A 21,092-nucleotide genomic window follows, 5' to 3' on the forward strand; every position below is an offset into this window, starting at 1 on the left:
CTGTGCAGCAAGGAAAAGTGCATTTAAGGTAGCTTAAAAACAGATTAAGACCAAACTGCCTCAGAGAGGGAGGAAGAACAGAGAACACTCCCTCCGCCTGCCTGCTGGTTGGCCATGCTCCTTGGATTCTGTGGGTTAACATTCATGCCTTCTGATGCGAATCTGCTCGTGAAGAAACAGGAACACACGTTCTCCTGGTTCTGGCAGGTACACAATTTTCTTAGCAAAGTTCTTTTTTTTTTTTTTTTTTTGCCAAGTTCAGTTTTATTTAGTTCCTGCTCTGAACCGTTGTCACCGGAATTCGTAGATGGGTGCGCTGTGTTCAGGAACATGAGTTAGGTTGAGGGACTGATACCTGCAGTGCGGGGAGAGAGAGAAAACGGGAGGCGGTCTAAGCAGGCTGAAAACCAAAGAGAGGCGCAGAACCCCCTCCCCACCACCGGAGCGCCCGGCGAGCCCCAGGCTGGAACCGGATCGCAGGTGCATCTCAGACCTCTTCAGCTGCACCACGTTTGGTTCTCTTTCTAGTTCTTTGGTTAATCCTCCTGAGCTCTGTGTAAGAGGAGCTGCTTTTAGGCCTCGTGCTCTGACCATGAGGCAGTTATGGTACGTCTTATGAAAGGAGAGGCAGAGTAAGCTCTGGGAGAAGATGCAGACCGAAGCCCTGGGCCTCATCCTCGCCCTCCACTCTGCCTCTCTCTGACATCTAGCACCTCAGCTGCTCCGGGAACTTCAGGCTGGAACATCCTCAGGACTGCATGGGGAGCATAGGCACACCCCACTTCTCACGGAATACAGAGACTTCCCAGCTAACCCCGAAGCTTATGTTACCATTCACCTTCATTTTCTCGCCTCCCTAGACATGGCTACGAGGCTTGAGAACATCAGAGTTCTGAGGTGTTTGTTTTTGCCCCGTTGGTAGGTGCTCTGAGGAGTTAAGCAGATGAAGGAGAAACAGAGGCGGGGACAATCCACACACAGGGATGATAACCCCCCCGGGGGACAATCAGAGTACATGGGGTAGATGCTAGCTCTCCCCTTACTCATTTCACGTGGGCATGAGGAGGAGCACAGGAAAAAGCAGTTTATTTCTCACCCCAAAAAAATTTAAAAAAGAAAAATCAAGATAATGCATCAGCCATCAGAATATGCAAATCAAAACCATGAGACCCCACTTCATAACCACGAGGGTAGCTATAATTGTAAAGACATCATAACAAGCGTTGGGAAGGATGTCGAGAAACTGGAACCCTGGTGCATCACACACTTTGGCAGTTCCTTAAAAAGTCAGAGAATGACCATAGGACCCAGCAATTCCACTCCCAGGTATATGCCCGAAGGAACTAAAGCAGAAACTCAAACAGATACTTATACCATCAGCAGCATTAATCACAATAGGCAGAAGGTGGAAATAACCCATCAATTGATGAATGGATAAATAAATAAATAAATAAAATGGGGTACAGCAGTGCCCCCTTCTCTGTGGTGGATACGTTCAAGTACCCCCAGTGGATGCCAAAAACCGTGCATAGTACTGAACCCTACAGACGCTATGTGTGTAAACTTGTGATAAAGTATAATTTATAAGTTAGGCACAGTAAGAGATGAACAACAATAACTAATAATAAAACAGAATAGTTATAACAATATTGGGCAATAGAAGTTACGTGAATGTGGTCTCTGTCTCAAAAGACCTTCTTGTGCTGTAGTCTCACCCTTCCTGCTGTGAGGATGGGAGGTGAGAACATGCCTGCGTGAGGAGATGAGGTGAGGTGAGTGAGGCAGGCATGTGACCGAGTGCTGGGCCACCCCTGACTACCATCCGCTTCTGGACTATGGCTGACCATGGATAACTGGAACGGCGGAAGGCAAAACCGCAGATAAGGAGGGGCTACTGTACATCCATACCACGGAAAATTATTCAGCAATAAAAACGAAGGGCTGATCCATGCTGCCACATGGCCGAACCTTCTGAGCATTAGGCTGAGGGTAAGAAACCTGACACAAAGGAGCTTCATAGTGTGTGTGGTTCCCTTTATAGAAAATACCCAGAATAGGAACGTCTGTATAGAAGTTGGTTAGTAGCTGGCTGCCTCGGGCTAGGAGGGGATGGGGCTAAGGGGAACAGGGTTTCTTGTGGTGGTGGTGGGAGCATTTAAAATTGTTTGGGGTGGGGCGCCTGGGTGGCTCAGTCGTTAAGCGTCTGCCTTCGGCTCAGGTCATGGTCCCAGGGTCCTGGGATCGAGCCCCGCATCGGGCTCCCTGCTCAGCGGGAAGCCTGCTTCTCCCTCTGACCTTCCCCCTGCTTGTGTTCCCTCTCTCGCTGTGTGTCTCTCTGTCAAATAAATAAATAAAATCTTTAAAAAAATAAAAAAAATAAAAATAAAATTGATTGGGGTGATGGCCGCACAACCGTGAATATTCAGGACGACCGAACTGTACGCTTTCAATGAGCGAATTGTATGGTATGTGAATTCTCTCAATAAAGCTGTTATTTAAAAAAGGATATAATAGGTTTTAAAAACTCCTTTGAAAACAGAGCAATTACTGAAACCCTGGTTTCAGCAATTGTGGCTCTCAGGGGAGCGGAGACTGCGCTGAGCCCAAGGGCATTTATTTGCAGATATCATTTTGCTGCCACTGAACAAGGAACTTGAGTCAAGCCAGGGAAGCATCACTCGCAGGTCACCGAACTACAAAACATCTGGAAGGGAATACGGTGTTTCTATGTTCGGAGAGGAAATCAGGTATTTTGTGATAGGGTTCCTTCTTCAGGTACAGCAAGGTGCTTGGAGCAGCAGTGATGGGGCAGGAGAGTCCCCAGAAAGGTGACAAAAGCTAGCGCTTGCGGTGGCACTCAGTCCTTCACCTCAGATGAAACACAGGGCAGGACCGTCAGCTCCCATGGGGGCCCCCGGTCACTAGACTGAGATCAAGAGTGCGTGGGGCCGGCATCTAAGGGATGTGACCACAAAATTAGAAAGGCTGCTAACAGCAAAACTCACCCTGTCCATAGCTGGAGCTTACACTGTAGTTACTGATTAAATTTGGGAGGAAATACAAGAGCAGCCAAGGTTGGGAGAAACACTGCTGATAATACAGAACTGCTTGCAAGCTTTGAGCAGTGAGTTCCTTTATCGAGCACTTTGGTTTCATCTTATTTACTCTGCTCTGTGGTTAGGGATAGGAGCCCCTCCATGGGCAGCTGAGATCATTCAAAGAGGCCCTCCACATGCAGATAGAGCATAAAAGCTACGCAGAGACAGGGGGAGAGGTTTTCTTTTGGATTCGGCAAGCGAAGGGAGAGCCCGGGCAGCAAGCCGCCCCCTTCGCCTCTGGGGTGCCTTACCATTCTGAACTCCTATGGTAATAGTACCCTTCTATGGAGGCTGCCGACTTCTGGAAGCAGATGTAATAGAACCCAGCAAAGGAGGCACCGCTGATGTCTTTGATCGTGTGATCTGGGACCAGGAACTGTTCCTGCACACAGACGGAGGAGGTCAGTAACAGACAGCGTGCTCCAGCCACGTCTGGGGCTCCCCGTTAGCCTTCAGGTGGTTCTCGGGTTCCAGTGTCACATGGCCTTGCCCAGGCTTGCTGGACGATGGCGGACATCTGCGTTTCAACCCCATCTGTCAACAGCATTCTAGATAACTAACGCAGTAGCCTGTGTCTTGAGCTCACTGAGATCGGCAATGAAGAGAAGGTTCTACGGTCCACACGTCTTGAAAATGAATCAATACCTACCTACCTTTCAGAGCCCACAGACAGAACGACCCAGGAAGAGGAAGTTTCTGCTCCACCCCAGGAACTGGTGCTGGGTTCCTGATCGCCTCTGCATTCTGAGGGCAGACCAAGCACCAACTGCCCCCGTAACAGCCCCTCAAAAAGCTCGACACCTCATCCACAGCCATCAGAACGGTACTATTCTTGCTTGGGCGCCTTGGGAAGAGGCGAGCTCATGATCTCTGGCTACGGCCAAGCTGAAAGGCCACATCTGGGCACCTACTCTTCCAGGAAGATGAGGTCAGTGGCCTCACGGCCCCAAGAGGTCCACTGAGAGCCCATAGTGAGTCACACTGAGAAGGTCTTTGGAGACCAAACAACTCCACTGTTTGTTTTGTTTTGTTTTTTTAAGACACTCTCCGTCCCTTTCTTCAACCTCTGAAATGCTAGTTCTTAAAAATTAATTTTAAAATTAGAACCTTGCAAGATACTTCCTTTAGTACTTTATTAGCTGGCACGTTTCCAAACACCAGACAGCAAGCTTGCAAGGGCGGACTCAGCTTTTACTCTTTGCACCTGGCCAGCATCTCTGCAAAAAGTGACGACCCCCGCCCCCAACCCCAAATTATTAGGCGTACAAACTAAAGATTGGGAATAACTCCTCTAAATGACTCGCTTGCATGAAAGCTGGCAAGGTTTCAAGATAAAACAGCTTTTTCCTGCAGACTGGGGACCAGGGGTTGGAAGTGGGTGTCCGTTCACAAAGTGATGTCACAAACCCACTTCATGATTTTGCTAGCCTGCGGCTGGAACACAGTAAATACCAGGCTATCAAAAGAGGGAACACAAAAGCCTTGTCAGCCCAAAGCCAATCTCACGAGTCCAGCCAGATGGAGTTCTCTGAGGGCTGGTGAGTGGAAAACCCAAATTCCATTCCTGGTCCCTCATTTCCTGCCAGAGGGAACCAGACAAGCTGAGACGGCACTGAAGCTTGGCTAGGACGTGGTGAGGGAAGAGCCACTTAACACGGGTTCTCGGCTGAGAGTAGGAAATGACGGGGCCGACTCTGGTCCTCCCCTGAGTCCAGAGAACACCAGGGGTGACTCAACCTGGAGAGCTGAAGGTGCTGAGGGCGACCACACCGCCCCTGCCCCCAGCCATGAATTCATCTGCTAACCACCAAACGGCGTCACCAAAGACAAACCGTCTGGCATGGCAGCAGTTGGCCAGTGTGGCCTGGAGCCGTGCCTGCTTTTTATGAGCGTGTAAAGGCACTCCACGGAGACAAACCGTAATGAAGCACTGGAACCGGGGAGCAGGTGGGGTGCTGGATAGAATGCAGGCTCTGGCTGGGCTGGGACCTTACCTTCCACCTCATGAAGACATAATCCCCATTCTTCAGCTCTTCATAATCAAAGTCATCTGAATTAAATGATTTTGCATACTGATAAAAAGCCAGAAACTTGCCCTGAAAGCAAAAAAATTGAGCATGAGGACCAATCGACGGAGGGGGAGGCTGGGGTCACCACTCCCCTTCTGCGCCCAGCAGCAAGCACCTTCGCAAAGGTGTGATGGCTGCTGGATGAGCCCACAAGAGCAGCAAACGCTGAGGATTGGGGAAGGGAGTCTGAGGTCCCCACCAGTGAACTCGGGCCTGGCCTCCAGCCGAGGCACCATGGGGCTACGCCTGCCTAGTTAATGTGGTCCAGGGAAAGGCCCGGGGCTGGGAACGGATGAGATTCCAGGAGCCTTTTCTCAGAACACCTTACCACAAGCAAAGCCAGGAAGGATTAGCGAGAAGATCTCTATAAGTGAATCAACATGAGCCATGCAGAATAACTTAGAGCTAGCACATCACCCCGAAGGGAGAGAGGGGTTTACTAAAGCGGGGTTCTCTGACACAGGAATGTGGCTTGGGGCCAGCCAGTGAAGTAGAAACAGGAAATGGGTAATATATGATTAAGTCCTTTTAAAAAAGGAGACCAGAAATAGGTTACAAAACTGTGTCTCATGATCCTATTTTTGTAAAAAAAAGAAAGAAAGAAAGAAAAAAGGTTAATATCTGTTTTAACTTTGGGTATTGTTATTATAGATGTTTTTTTCCCTTTGCTTTTCTGTTTACTCAAATATTTAAAAATAAGTATGCATTATTTTATAAAAAACAAATAAAGTTTAAGATACAGAGGTATTAACTCAGAATTTGTCACACGTATATCTCTATTCTAACTGGATTAAGTATACAGAATCTTGACTTTAGGGTACCACCATGATACCAACTCTAAATATCACTCAGGAAAACTTGAAGGTGAAAAACAATGTCTCTGATTCCAATTTACAGGCAGTCCTGGTTTTATTGTACTTCACTTTATTGCTCTTTGCAGATATTGCATTTTTTAAAAAAGATTTATTTATTTATTTGTCAGGGTGGCAGAGGGAGAGGGAGAGAGAAACTCAAGCAGACTCCACGCTGAGCATGGAACCCAATGCGGGGCTCAATCTCATGACCCTGAGATCATGACCAGAGCTGAAACCAAGAGTTGGATGCTTAACCAACTGAGCCACGCAGGCGCCCCCAGATAGTGCATTTTTTTTTTTTTTATAAATTGAAGGTTCGTGGCAACCCTGTGTCGAGTAAGTCGATTGGCACAATTTTTCCAACAGCATTTGCTCACCTCGTGTCTCTGTGTCACATTTTGGTAATCCTCGCAACGTTTCAAACTTTTTCATTACTCTTGTATCTGTTAGGGTGATCTGTGATCTAATGCCATTGTTTTGGGGCACCACAAACTGCCCCCATATAAGATAGGAAACTTCATCAATAAATGTCTGTGTTCTCACTGCTCCACTGACTGGCCATCCCCCATCTCTCTCCCTCTCCTCAGGCCTCCCTCTTCCCTGAGACACAGCAATATTGAAATGAGGCCAAGTAATAACCCTACAACGGCCTGTGAATGTTCAAGAGAAAGGAAGAGTCCTATGTCTCTCACTTGAAATCAAAAGCTAGAAATGATTGAGCTTAGTGAGGAAGACCTCTCAGAAGCTGAGACAGGCTGAAAGCGAGGCCTCTTGGCCCAGTGAGCCAACTTGTGAATGCAAAGGAAAAGTTCTTGAAGGAAAGGAAAAGTGCCACTCCAGTGAACACATGAATGGTAACAAAGCAGGTTTGATGTGGAGAAAGGTTTAGTGGTCTGGAGAGAAGGGCAAACCAGCCCCAACATTCCCTTCAGCCAAAGCCTAACCCAGAGCAAGGCCCTGACTCCCTTCAATTCTGTGAAGGCTGAGAGGTGAGGAAGCTGCAGGAGAAGAGTCTGAAGCTAGCAGAGGCTGGTTCAGGAGGATTGAGGAAAGAAGCCGTCTCCATAACGCAAATGTGCAGGGTGAAGCAGCAAGTGCTGATGTAGAAGCTGCAGCAAGTTCTCTAGAAGATTCTAGATCTTCATTAAGATAATGAATACTCTACACTAAACAACTACACTACACCAAATAACAGATTTTCAGCGTAGATGAAACAGCTTGGTATTGGACGAAGATGCCATCTAGAACTTCTATAGCTAGAGAGGAGCAGTCAATGTCTGGCTTCAAAGCTTCAAAGGTCAGGCTGACTCTCTTGCTAGGGGCTCATGCAGCTGGTGACTTTAAGTTGAAGCCAATGCTCATTGACCATTCTGAGAATCCTAGGACCCTTAGGAATTATGCTAAATCTACTCTGCCCGTGCTCTAAAAATGGAACAAAGTCTGGATGACAACACATCTGTTTACAACATGATTTACTCAATATTTAAAGCGCAACATTGAGACTTCTCAGAAAACAAGATTCCTTTCAAAATATTGTTTGAGGGGTGGGGGGATGGGGTAGCCAGGTGATGGATATTAAGGAGGGCACATGTTGTGATGAGCACTGGGTGTTACATGCAACTAATGAATCACTGAACGCTACATCAGAAACTAATGATGTACTATACAGTAGCCAACTGAACATAATAAAAAATATATTATTGTTCATTAACAATGCACCTTGTCATCCAAGAGCTCCGATGGAGATGGACAGTGAGATTTATGTTGTGATCAGGCCTGCTAACACAACGTCCACTCTGCAGCCTGTGGATCAAGGAGTCATTTCAACTTTCAAGTCTTCTTATTTAAGAAATACACTTCATAAGACTGTAGCTGCCATAGATAGTGACTCCTCTGATGGGGCTGGACAAAGTAAATCGAAGACCTTCTGGAAAGGATTCGTCATTCTAGGTGCCATTAGGAATATTTGTTGATTCGTGGGAAGAGATCGAAATATCAACATGAACAGGAGTTTGGAAGAAGTCGATTCCAACCCTATAGATGACTTTGAGGGGTTCAAGACTTCAGTGGAGGAAGTCACTGAAGATGTGGTGGAAAGAGCAAGAGAACTAGAAGCAGAAGCGGAGCCTGAACATGGGACCAAATGGCTGCAATCTCATGATAAAACTTGAACGGATGAGGAGCTGCTTCTCATGGATGAGCCAAGAATGTGGTTTCTTGGGATAAAATCTACTCCTGGTGAAGATGCTGTGAGGATTGTTGAAATGACAACAAAGGATTTAGAATGTCACCTGAACCTAGTTGATAAAGCAGCAGCAGGGTTTGAGAGGATGGACTCCAATTTGGAAAGAAGTTCTACTGGGGCCAAAATGCTATCAAGCAGCACCTTGTGCTACAGAGAAATCGTTTGTGAAACAAAGAGCCGATCAATGTGGTCAGCTTCATTGCTGTCTTATTTTGAGAAATTGCCACCGCCACCTGAACCTCCGGCAACCACCCCCGAGATCAGTCAGCAGCCATCGACACTGAGGCAAGACCCTCCACCAGCAAAAAGATTAGGATTCGCTGACAGCTTAGAGGATGCTGAGCATTTTTTAGTAATAAAGTATTTTAAAATTAAGGTGTGTACGTGTTGTTTTAGACCTAATGCTACTGCACCCTTCATAGACTACAGTATCACATAAACATAAGTTTTATGTGCACTGGGAAACCAAAAAAATTCTTTTGACTCACTTTATTGCAATATTCACTTTATTGCGGTGGTCTGGAACGGAAGCCGCAATATCTCCGGGGCATGCATGTTATCAGGCACTTCGAGTCCCTGACAAACAGGGATCCCACATGGGATTCTGGGACTCCAGAGTGGGCTGGGAAAGTTATGGGAAACTGAGTACTGCAAAGGTGACCGGACTGCTGAATGAGGAAGGGCCCAGAGGCCGAGCTCCTCATCCTACCATATCAAGGGTGGCCTTCTTTGTCCTTCTGTCACTCAAAATATTTCAATTCAGCCTAACAAAGGAGAACCAGATATTTTCTGGTGTTCTGGTGGAAGTCTGGAACACTAACAGTTGGTTTCCAGGTATTTGATTTGCAGCAGACCTAGCTTAGAATTGACTTTTCATTGAGTCTCAAAGACCTTGCTTTTTTTGTAGAACCAGTTTGAGATGGAAAACCAAGGTGGATGGAAGACAGGCTGTGGTTCAGTACAAGGAAGAGCTTTCCCGCTGGGGCCATCCAAGAGAGAAAGGAGCCACCTTGTGCGGCTTCGAGCAGCATGGGAAGAGCCGGCATCGGCAGGGTGGGACCAGACGGCAGCCGGGAGCCCTCCAGCTCTGCTCCCTGATGCCGGCCCCACCGTGCCCCACTCGAGCTCCCCAACCGAGCAGCCTAAGAGACTCAGATCTTGTTCATTCCTTCGTAAGATACACACACAAATGACTGACTTTCGGTGTCTATTTGCGACAACAGGCAAAACATGTAGCTTACAAAAAATGGTTTTAAAAGCTCAAGTTTAAATTTAATTAATCAAATAATTTAAAGTAATTGAAACTCAGCATCTGAAAGATGTTCCTTTCCTATCTCAAGTGGAAAACATTAACAAGCAAAGCAGCTAATCTACTGGGAGGTTAACTAGGACGAGGGTCTATAACAGGGAGTCCTGTCCAAGGACTATTGTGCCAGAATCAGGAGAGAGCTTGAACAGCCAGGTGAGAGGGGCAGTGGGAAGCATCTAGAGTCTTCATTACTGACGCAATCACTTTGGGTGGGTTTAGAGGGTGAGCACATTAGACTTCTTCCGTGTTAAACCAAAATTCATCGGGGCGCCTGGCTAGCTCAGTCGGTGGAGTGTGTGGCTCTTGATCTCAGGGCTGCAGGTTCGAGCCCCACATTGGATGTAGAGATTACTTAAAGATAAAATCTTAAAAAAAACTAAAAACTAAAAAAATAATAATAAAATAAACCAAAATTCATCATTGCCATGGTCAACTAAGTCAGAAGGCTATTATGATAGGTTGAGAAATGGATTTTTGAAGACCAATCCATTGAGTTGTGTGAAAGCCAATGAAAAGACTTGAGGACAGTGACTCTAAGTTGTCTCAAAATGTTCACTACTGGTGAGTGGGAACACATCCCACACTTGACAGTTAAAAGTGGGGGAACTAGAATTTTCAGTGGCATCCTGATGATGCTGAAGTTGAGACCGTGCGTGTCAGTCTGGAGCTGGGTGAGAAGCTCCCCCCCCCCACCCCGGGGCTCTCCCCATACAGAGATGCCAGCAGGAGAAGCAGCTTTCTATAAACTCCATCTCCACCTCATGCTAACCCTGAAGACAGAGGCCACTGCTTTATGTTTCACAGGGCTCCCCCACATACAGGAGATGAGAAGGAAGAGTGGACAGGTGGACAGGACAGGGGACAATGATAAGACCCCGAGAACTAAGTTCCTTGGCTTTCCAGCAGCACCCTGGGGGGCCCAGAGGAGACAAATATCTACTCACCCAGTGTTTCCGATCAACGTCTTCATCTGCGTCCCACTTCCGCGTTAAGAAAGGGTGTTTTTTGCTGATTATTTCTCCTTCAAAAAAGGTCGTAAGGGTTGGATACTCCTATGGTAAAAATCCAAATATCAAAATAAGATGTCAAAAAAGAGTTTTTACCTTTCCCAAAGGAAAAATCAACCTGGTTTTAACTTCTTCCCGGGACTCTGAAAAAATGATCACACTGCTAAGCAATGACCCAAACTGAGTTAGGTCCAGTGATCTGCTAATGGCTGCAGAGTCAACATGAATTGAAGGTGCCCAGAGAGTCTCTTGGACTTTATGGAGTTTGCCAGAAGCAGAGAACCCTTCTTTGACTTCACTTGTTACATACTGATCACTCAGAAAAGAATTTAGACAAGTAAATTCTGGGTATTCTAGGATACAAAGCAGATAGTAACTAAGTAGATGTTACCTTCCAAGGAAAACACCCAAAGAGGCTCCCAAATCACAGCATTCACAGCTAAGTCTCCCTCACGCCACAGCCTGGCCACTGGTTCTCAAACTAGCTCAGTCATTTGTCTCTTTTGTGCCCATTTTTCAGGTTTCCAGGGGTGGGTTTTTGGGTTTTGGGGTTTTTTTTGCAGAATACCTTGGTATATTAGGATACATTTATTATATGAACTAAGGCCATCTACACTAAGGAAAATACATGTAAATCACATCTGCAATGGAAAATCACCACAACAGAAACACATGGGGAAAAAACAAGCTGTCATCCTAACTGGGTGCTTAGAACACTCTTGTCAGTTTTATTTGCTATTTGTCCACCTGCTAATAAGGAGGCACCAAAGATTCTGAAAGAAACTAATGGAAGAAAAAGCTAGCCCTGTAAGAAGTTTACCATTTCTCTGCATTTGTAAAAAACCAACCAACTGATTGACCAACTGGACAACCCCTCAGCCCAGCCTGCCAGCCCCTGGTGTTTCTTGGAAATGTGTAATGATGGTCACTGGCCTGGCAAACTGTGGATTACAGCCCTAATGTCCCTGGGACCACAGAGGTACCACTTTCTGTTTCAGGCCCTATGTAAGCCCCTCTTATTCTGCATCAAACATCTACACGTGTTTAAAGTAAATCTGTTCCAATGGCTTTGCTCCGTCTCTCAGTTTGACCTGCCACGTAGCTGGGGCCACCCCCAGCAGATACTGCCATGCTGGTTCAGCAGCTCCCAGGAAACAGCACAGCCACGGGCACTCCACTCTGGACTGGCCTGCTTCACTACACACCACCCAGGCCGTCTGTGGTCTTAACAGTGAACTCTAAAATATATAGCACCCTCCCCGCCAAACCACAACCCCTTTCCCCAACTCGGGGGCTGGGTTCCTCGTACAGACATTTACATATACAGAGTGAAGAAATTAAAGGGGAGTTTCCTAAATGGAAACCTGATTTTAAAGGTATAAACTAGGGGCGTCTGGCTGGCTCAGTCAGTAGAAATGTGACTCTTGATCTCAGGGTCATGAGTTTGAGCCCCACATTGGGTGTCGAGAGTACTTAAAAATAAATAAATAAATAAATAAATACACACACAAATAAATAGGGGTGCCTGGGTGGCTCAGTCAGTTAAGTGTCTGCTCAGGTCAGATGGAACCCCGCATCAGGCTCCCTACTCAGTGCGGAGCCTGCTTCTCCCTCTCTCTGTCCCTCCCTGTTCATGCGTGCTCTCTCCCTCTCTCTCTCTCTCATAAATCGATGAAATCTTTTAAAACTAAATAAATAAATAAAATAAAAGTTTAAACTAAATTATGCTGATCTGTTTTAGGAAGAACTACTAAGGGAGAAAGTTCTGTATCAGTTAGTACCTGACTTGAGATTTTAAATGGAAAGCTATACGTATGGATTTTCTGAGGTTTGAGCTTTAACATTTTTTTTAAAACTTCCACAAAAAAGAGAGAAAAGAAGAAAATGATAAAGTGGTCCTCTTACAATACAAAGAAGATACTTATGGCTCAAATCGCACCTTTTCCTAATGAACTGACTCTGCACTGAAAACGTTTCAGGCACTAGATCAGGGCGACTGCAAGGTACCCCCAAGCTCTGAGAATTAAAATAAAAGAAATACTGCCTGATGAATGAGAGTCAATAGGTACAGAAGTCACCAAAAAGATGAAATCTCTCTCAGGGAAGGACCAGAAATTCAAGCACTTGACTGTAGCCAGACTGGTGGTAATTTTTAGAGCCAGAGGAAAAACTCTATCTGCAGGAGGGACATCAGGAAAACGAGTCAGAGAGGAAGAGACGTAGCCAGCAAGCCCCACCCCCAAAGCAGGCGAGGGCTTCCTACAGTGGGTCTAGCTGCTGTTAGCCATTTAGGTTGTCCAAATCACTCCCCACACGGATTCCAGGCCCACCAAAAACTCTCCGGTGATGGGTCTGGCTTTCCATGTAGACCCACCTCCTGGGCGATTAACACCCAATTGGCTACTAAGTCAGAGGGAACTTCTGGAACATGCACGTACCTCATTTTAGAAATGAGTAAACGAGCACTCCTGTGTATACATCAGTCTCGGTGAGTCTGGTTAGTGTGACCTATCTCCTTGGTTCAGACAAGTCTAGCCCAACCTCAGTAGAAGCTTCCAAATCCATCTAGTGAGTGAGTGGAGGGCTGGGCCATGACTCCCCGAAGGCTGGACTCCTAGGCCCTGCGCCAGCTTGCGGGGCCTCCCTAGAAATGTCCCCTCTCTCCACTGGTGGCTGGCTCAGAATTGCAAAGAAAATGTTACCTGACACCCATTCTTCACAATTCTGGGATTTCATTTCCAGAAGGCACAGAAACTTTTTAAAAACTGTGCTTGTTTGTGAACGTGAGATAGCTAAGAGACAAAAATTACCTCCAATTTAATAGTTCATTTTCTTTATTGTAGGCACAAGGAAGACTAGGGCTAAAACCCAATCATTTAAATGATTTTATTAAAATAAATCACATATGTGATATTTTCACAACTATTAATGGAAAAGCAAACAAACCCAAATAGCTGTATTTTATAATACAGGTAATAAAGTCATTCAGAGAATCCTCACCCTTTTTTGGCATTTCAGTGATTATGTATAGTGTTGGATTAGAATTTAAAGATTTTATTTATCTGACAGAGAGAGAGCAAGCGAGAGAGAGCACACGAAGGGTGAGTGGCAGGCAGAGGGAGAGGGAGAAGCAGACTCCCCGCTGAGCAGGGAGCCTGATGCGGGGCTCGATCCCAGGACCCTGGGATCATGACCTGAGCCGAAGGCAGACGCTTAACCATCTGAGCCACCCAGGTGCCCCCATTTCAGGATTCTTAATGCTACTTGCCGTTTCCGTGCAGCTTCCTATGACCAGTGTGGCTGGTTTTAGGGTCAGTGGTAGCATTCCACATGACAGATTCTGCTGGTTTCCTCATGAAGCCAAACGTTTATGTTCTGCCTTCAGTAGGTACATCTGGCTGCCTATGGGTTGAGCATATTCTGTGTGTTTCCTGCTACCGTAAATTCAAAGGCTGGAATCCTTTATTCTGCTCTCATTTTCTACCCGTTCTCTACTGGATAAGTTTCTGGAGGCAGGAACAGGTTACCTTTTCATCTCAACAACAAACTTCACAGACAATTCTCAAACTTCTAATAGAGAAGTGGGAGAACCAGAGCGAATCAAAGAGACGGAAACAGTTGTTTCAAGACGGGGGATGTTCAGGGCCTTCGTTAGTGTCCCTCAATTTGCATCACATTGGAGTCGCCTCTTGCTCTTACATTGTTTCCTCCCCTCTAGAGTAAGGCCCCGGAGTAGACAGCGCAGGTTTATTCTATTCTATTCTATTCTATTCTTTTTATTGATTAGCCAAGTCTAGTTGACGCCACCATTACGCGGCTTTCGGGTCAGGGTAGTGATTCAACAACGCTACACGTTGGTATTTATCAGATTCGGGGACTTAACTACTTTCATTTACACCACAACGGTAGCAGAGTGGGTATTTTTCATTCTCATTTTACAGATGAGGGAAGGAAATGAAAGCTCACGGCAGGAGCAAGGGGCAAAGCAAGGACGTCCTCCTGGCCCTCTCTAAGCCTCGGTGGAGCTGCGCCGTTGAGACAGGGAGGAATGATCAGGCCAATGGGACCCAGCAGCCAGGTCAGGCTCAGGCCCTCATGGAGGAGTTAGGCGGCCAGCTCCGTCCCCTCCTTCTTCTTCCTATTTACTCACTAGCAGGGAAAGAAAGGATGCTCTTTCTTGCTTTCCATATTCCCAGGAATTCTGAGATTTAAAAAGTTGGTTCAGAGAAAGGAAAACAGCCTACATTTCCATAGCAGCTCCTTGAGCTACGAACTAGATGATCACCTTTCATTGTTCCAGTGAGCTAAGGGGTTTAAGGGATGCCAAAGACTTCAGTTCTGGAATGATTCATGCGTATCCCAGAAACCACTAAACTTATGACAACGGGTAGCCATATTCCTACTCTATTTTTTTCCCCACCAAAGGATTAAAAAGAAAATCAACAATGTTGGTAACACTGTGACTTATTTATAAACTTTAAAGTTTTGTGCATCCGTACACTTTCCAACAGGGCACATCAAAACTACACGCTTTGTGTGTGAAGTACAATAACAACACTTCTCAGGGCGCTTTAATCAGGCCTCAGGGTCAACACTCCTGGCCCTTCACACCCTGAGAATGCCAGGCATGCGGCCCACCATCTAGTTCTAGTTCATTTGAAGGAGTGCTTACCTCAGTAAGGCCTTTTATCTTCAGGTATCCACAAAGGTAAGAGTTCCCTGTGTCCACATGCTGGAAAGAAAGGACACACAATCTTGTTACAAATGGAGGAAGCCCTGGGAGACAAGCTGGGGGTACTGTGGAAATCCATGCGTCCTGAGGTCACACGCCAGGCGGGCTAAGGGAGGCCTGGATGTTGGTGCCCGCCGAGCTTGGCCAGGGCTCACCGGCCTTTGAGACCTTCGTGAGTCCTCCCTACCCACGGGCCTGTTCAGACGAAGCAAGCTGATCCCAGGACCCTCTCAACCTCCTTCAGCTGAGTATCTTGAGACCGAAGCGCCTTTCTGGAGCAGCGAGCTCGCTCAACACAGGCCTCCGCGGGTCTCAGAAGTGTACCCCTCCCCTATATTTACACTAAGCACAATCCTGCATTAGTTCTTTATGAAATGGGCAGCATATTCAGGAAAGGCATCGTATGAAGACTGCTCGAGCAAAAATTTCAGTTATGAACCAAAATGCTGACCCTAGATCGGAATATATCGTTAAGTATTCACTCTGCCCACTTCACAGACAAATGCCTGTATTTCTTGGTGAAGAGTTGGGAGGCTAAAATAAACAGGGGTAACAGGCATGGGAGATTTTGAGGCTGAGTATCCACCAATTATGGGCTGCTGAGACACTGCAGGGTGCCTACCCAACATCCAATTTCCTACTTTTCCATGCTGCCAGGGCCCAGATCCTGTTCTGGCACCCACCCTGGCCCCTACAAGACCTGGTCAGCCCTGATGGATCCAAGGCAGATGCGCGCCCCTGTCCCCTTGTGAGTCATCAGTTTAGGAGTGAGTGACCCAGTTCTGACCAATCAGATATGTGTGTCAGTCTCCTGGGTGCCTCTGGGCAAGATGCTGGCTTTTGAGGAGGCCCTCTTTCTTCCCTTGGTGGTGGCAGGACTTGCACATGGTGCCCAGGCCCATGGCAGCCATCTAGAGACCATGAGGACAAACAGGCCGGGAAATGCCAAGGATGGCAGCAGAGAAACATGGAAGGAAATGGGGCCCCTGAATAAGCCAATCTGGAACCAAGCCACCTCCAAGCTTCTTGTAATCTGAGATGCTGGATTCACTCATTCTTTAATTTGAAGTGGGTATGGTTACTTGCAGCTGAGTGCACCCAGACTGATACATTTCACCCAAATCTACGCAGATCGATCCTGAAGAGGCAGATTTTCACATTTCACGATAAATTGGGCTCCCTTACAAAGCAGACCCCTGGAATGAAAGCAAACCCAAGTACAATGCTACTGCGGCATGTTGAGATTTTAACACATTGAGTGAGGTCTCATTTTAAGCGACTAGGAAAGTTTTGTGGTATTTATCAGATTCGGGGACTTAACTACTGTCATGTACACCAGAAATCAAACACTCAGGCAATCCTTAAAAACTGTAATGAACACAATCGGCCAGATGAGGTCAGCACCAAAGCAAACGGGCTTCAATGAAGCTGAAATGCTCCCACAGTTTGGTGCTGGTGACAAAGGTAGTCCATGTAAAAACTGCCAAAACACTTAAAATATCCTCATCGGCTGGCCTTGGCGCTGGATGTGATCTAAAGTGGCTGATCTGCACTAACATGGTTCAGCAGAGAACTTTATTTAAAGGACACAAAGCTCTAACCTGAGACCTTAAATTTCATGTATGCGATTCTCACCGAATTCAATATAGTTTGGGGTTTCACAGCGGCTGGAAACGGTATCAGGTGGCCAGGATACCTGCTAATAAGATTAAAAACTGAACTGTAGTTGGCTAACATTTTGCATAGATTATCACACGCTCAAGAATCAGAATTTCAATTTGGCCTCTGTTCAACCATGTGTCTCTCCCATTCTGCCCAAACTCATCTCCATGACGGTTGGTGAACTCAAATACACTACAATGCAGAGAACTTGAACCGAACGCCAGGCCAGCATCTCGATGAGAAAGATAGCAAGGCAAATGTTTAGCAAGAAAGTCTCACAGCACAGCTGTGTCCAACAGCTGCTCTTTCTAGTACCCCTTCACTGTGACCCTGGCCTTCACTTTGGTCTTGGCTCCTTGGGTGGCAAAGGAGAAACAGAGTAGTTACAGTAACAACGGCAACAAGGAAAACCCAGCCGGAATCTCACGAAGGTCTGGGGAACTCTCTAAACTGGAAATTAAAAAAAAAAAAAAAAGTGCTCCAGAAAGCCCACGAAGAGGTGCAACATCGTTAGTCATTAAGGAGATTCTAATCAAAACCACTATGAGATACTACTTCACACCCACTAGCATGACTGCGATCAAAAAGATAGGCAATAAGTTGCAAGTGTCCGCGAGGCTGTGGAGAAACTGGACCCTCATATGCAGCTGGTGGGAATGAAAAATGGGGTAGGCGCTTTGGAAATCGGTGTGGCAATTCCTCAAAATGGTAAGCATAGAGCTGCCAGAGGACCCAGGATTCCACTCCCAGGTATCTACCCAGGAGGCATGAAGATGTGTCTACGTAAAAGCTCATACAGGAATGTTCACGGCATCATTACTCACAATAGCCCCAAAGTGGAAACCACCCAAATATTCACCGACTGCTCAAAGGATCAACAAAATGCTATATATCCATACAATGGATTATTATGCAACAATAAAAAATAACGAAGCACGGCCACTCGCTATGACGTGGGCGAACCTGGAAAATGTGACGCTCGGCGACAGAAGCTAGACATAAAAGGTCCCATGTTGTATGACTCCATGTATATGAAATGGCCAGAATAAGCAAATCTTAGGGAAAATAAAATGAGTGGTTGCTGAGAGTTGGAGAGGGGTGACGACTAAGGGGTGGGGTTTCTCTCTGGGGTGATGAAAGGGTGCTAAAATTAGTTTGCAGTGATGCTTACCCAACTCTGTGAATATACTAAAAAATACTGACTTGTACACCTTCAGTGGGTGAATTGCATGGTATGTGAATTATATCTCAATAAAGCTGTTAGGAAAAAAAGCAAGCAAGCAGCAAAGAGGCTGAGGTATATTCTAAGAAGGCTGAGTCCAAGAAACTGGTCCCGGCTGAAAAACCAGGGTGACGATGGGGCAATTCACATGCCACGGACTGTCTCAATGATGAACAAACAGCTCACCAATCCAGATGTAGGGCAGCATTCCTGGGCATGACCACAGCTCCCACCAGCAGACATCCTACTGAAGTTTCTGCCAGGCTTCTGCTCTGGGCTGCCCTGAGACCAGTCAGTCCTGCACCAACTCAATCACCACTTCTACTGGTTCACAAGGAAATGGGCACCTGACAGGACGTCAGAAACAACACACCAATGACAGAAGGGGGGAGTTGCTGAGGAAGCCAAAGACGACTTCTCTTTGACACTTAGCGACCCTGCCAGGAGTCCCCTACCACATCAGAAACCGTCAAATTAAACAATGGGCATAAATTCGAGATCATTCCAAACATGACCCACACCAAGATCTCACTGCCAGAATTTTATGATGTTGCCCCCCACAAAAAAAAGAAAGAAAAAGCAGAAGCCTTTACCTTCATACTAAACTCTCACCTTTTAAACAAAAGAGAAGAGGGGTCACCACATTAGGCATATAATTATGAAGACTGAGTGAATCAGTCACAACAGTTTTCCAGTTATAATACATACCACGGCTCATGAGAGAAAGTTAAGTTTATAGACCAAAGATACAATTAACATGAAGATGCAGTTTTCCCAACCTAAAAAAGATGAAACTATTGATTCCCCCAAAACAGTGAGAAAAAAGAGGCTAATGATGCTCTGCTGTTAGCAGAAAGAAAATGTATCCCCATTGTCTTTTGGGTGGGAGACCTACTTGCTCAGAAGAGAGGCTGTTCAAGATTTAACATTTTTAAAGAGCTGAGGGCACATAAGGCAAAGACACATCTTAGGTTCTGTCCTCACACATGGGAGAGGTAAGGTGGCACACTAGGTCCTCAAAGCTTCTGTAAGGCCTTTCAAGGGGGAGGATGGGGAGGGGCTTTGGGGAACAGCCTAGGAGGTGGGGCATCAGGCTAAGGAAAAAAAGGGGCAAAGGGAGGAGGAAAGTGGGTCCTGAGGCAGGCAAGAGTAGCTACACAGGAAGGTTTTGCAAGGAAGGGAGAGAAGGAGTATGAACTACTGTTGATCTCTGACTGGGAAAAAAATGTCAAGTGTGTTACTATTTGCATGAGAGGGGTGAGATGCAGAAAAGAGCCAGAGTAGGTAAAGCTGCAGCTCCAAAGCTATCAGGGGCTGGCAGCAGGTACTTAGAAATCCAGGTCAAATGGCGGGGGGGGGGGGGGGGGGGAGGTACACAGAAAGCAAGAAAATACCGTGTGAGAGATAATACTGGGTGAGTTCGATTTCCCAGCACATGGGTATCAGGAACTGGGAGGAAGCCCTGGCAGTATAGATAAAAGTTAAGAACACAGAAAGAGGGTCCTCTGGAGCCAAGGAGGAGGAAGATGAAGGTATGGGTTGGGGAGGTAGGCCGGGGAGACTGGGAGGGGACTGGAGGTGGCCAGAAAATGGAGGTAGGGAGCATGAGAAGCCTAGAGCAGGAGGCCTGGGGCTGGGGGCAGCTGGGTGCCTGGGCCAGGAAGAGACTGGGGCAGCTCCGACGGCGAGGGGGGGGGAGGGGGGGCAGGCAAGATCCCAACGGACTGGGAGGAGCTCCACCCAGCAGCACCCAGGATGTGAGTGCCTGGTCTTCAGAGAGTAAGTACCAAAGGCTAGGAATCAGTTGTGAGTTGAGGAGGCTCTCAGGGCTCAGGGGCTAATGTAGGGAGTGTGATCCCAGGTCGGAGGGGACTAACTAGGCTCTCCCAAGGAAGAAATCCTGGGAGGAGGGCCCCAGGGTTTGAGGATCCCTGGGACAGAGGAAAGGGGAGGGGAGGAGGACTGTCTCAGGTCTGGGATAATTTGACATGGGCCCAGCCACGGGTAGAGTCCCGAGTCAGGAGAAACCAATGGAGAGTTCTTCAGGGTCTGAGAGGGACTGGAGGGAGAGCTGATCTCGGGGCGACAGGTCCTGGGGAGGAAGGACTCAGGTCTGAGGGTGGCCAGTCACGGGGGTCTTCCGGATCCCAGCCACGCCGGTCACGGTCTGGGAGAGTGTTCAGGGTCGGCCAGGAGCTGCTCACGACAGGCTCCGGTGTGAGGGGCAGGTCAGGGTTGGGGCTTGGAGAGTGTGAGACACCAGCTGGGCAGGTCCCGGGCGGTGAAGCGCCTGGTGCAGGAGGCCCGGCGGCGAGGGCCTGGTCCGCGGCTGCGGGCTCGAGGAGCCGGGGGCGGGCACGGCCCGTGAGCGCCGCGAGGAGGCCCTCGGGCCCCGGCCCGACCCGGCCCGGCGCTCACCTGCAGCACCACCTCTACGTCGTACGAGTTCCCCTTGCTCTTCTGGTGGCCGCGGAACTTGGAGCCGCTGTAGAGCAGGCTGGTGGCCACGCCGGGCTGCTGGGTGTTGATGGGCGGCGGCGGGATGAGCGAGGCCGCGGAGGCGGCCGACGCACCGGCCGGCGGGGGACACTCGGTGCGGACCGGCATCGCGGGGTCCCCCGGAGCCAGGGCTGGGGGGAGGGGGGAGAGGAACCGCCGCCGCCGCGCGGGAGCCGAGGGGGGTGGCAGGGAGGGAGGGGCCGGGGCGCGCACGCGCGGGGTGGGGGCGGAGGGGGGACCACCCGCCCGCTGCCTGCGGACCAAGCGCTCCGGCTGCCACCGGGACCCCGGGACCTGCGAGCAGGGCCTCCCTGTCCTGAGCTGAGTCCCCCTCCCCACTTGCCCTCGCACACACACCACCTTTTCGATTGGCTCAGGCACGCCGGGGGGGGCGG

At 47.9% G+C, this 21,092-nt stretch overlaps 1 protein-coding gene across 1 annotated transcript; it reads right to left on the reverse strand.

Moving 5' to 3' along the window:
- Positions 1-3: 3 nt before the first annotated feature.
- On the reverse strand, positions 4-21,042 carry GID4 (GID complex subunit 4 homolog). The gene is made up of 6 exons (XM_036113076.2): positions 20,617-21,042; positions 15,255-15,314; positions 10,520-10,627; positions 5,093-5,194; positions 3,350-3,480; positions 4-355 (listed from the first exon to the last, which is right to left on the reverse strand). The coding sequence occupies exons 1-6, from the start codon at positions 20,803-20,805 to the stop codon at positions 292-294; spliced, it is 654 nt and encodes a 217-aa protein (XP_035968969.1). The 5' UTR covers positions 20,806-21,042; the 3' UTR covers positions 4-291.
- Positions 21,043-21,092: the final 50 nt, after the last annotated feature.

This window comes from Halichoerus grypus, chromosome 2 (assembly GCF_964656455.1).
Source record: "Halichoerus grypus chromosome 2, mHalGry1.hap1.1, whole genome shotgun sequence".
Classification (NCBI taxonomy): Eukaryota; Metazoa; Chordata; class Mammalia; order Carnivora; family Phocidae; genus Halichoerus; species Halichoerus grypus.

What these genes read in the sequence shown, in the direction of transcription:
- GID4 (XM_036113076.2), bottom strand. Translation starts at nt 20,805, where the DNA reads ATGCCGGTCCGCACCGAGTGTCCCCCGCCGGCCGGTGCGTCGGCCGCC. An exon ending in AGATAAAAGGCCTTACTGAG is followed by an intron (nt 10,628 to 15,254) that starts GTAAGCACTCCT and finishes TTTTTACCATAG; the next exon opens with GAGTATCCAACCCTTACGAC. An exon ending in ACGTTGATCGGAAACACTGG is followed by an intron (nt 5,195 to 10,519) that starts GTGAGTAGATAT and finishes TTTTGCTTTCAG; the next exon opens with GGCAAGTTTCTGGCTTTTTA.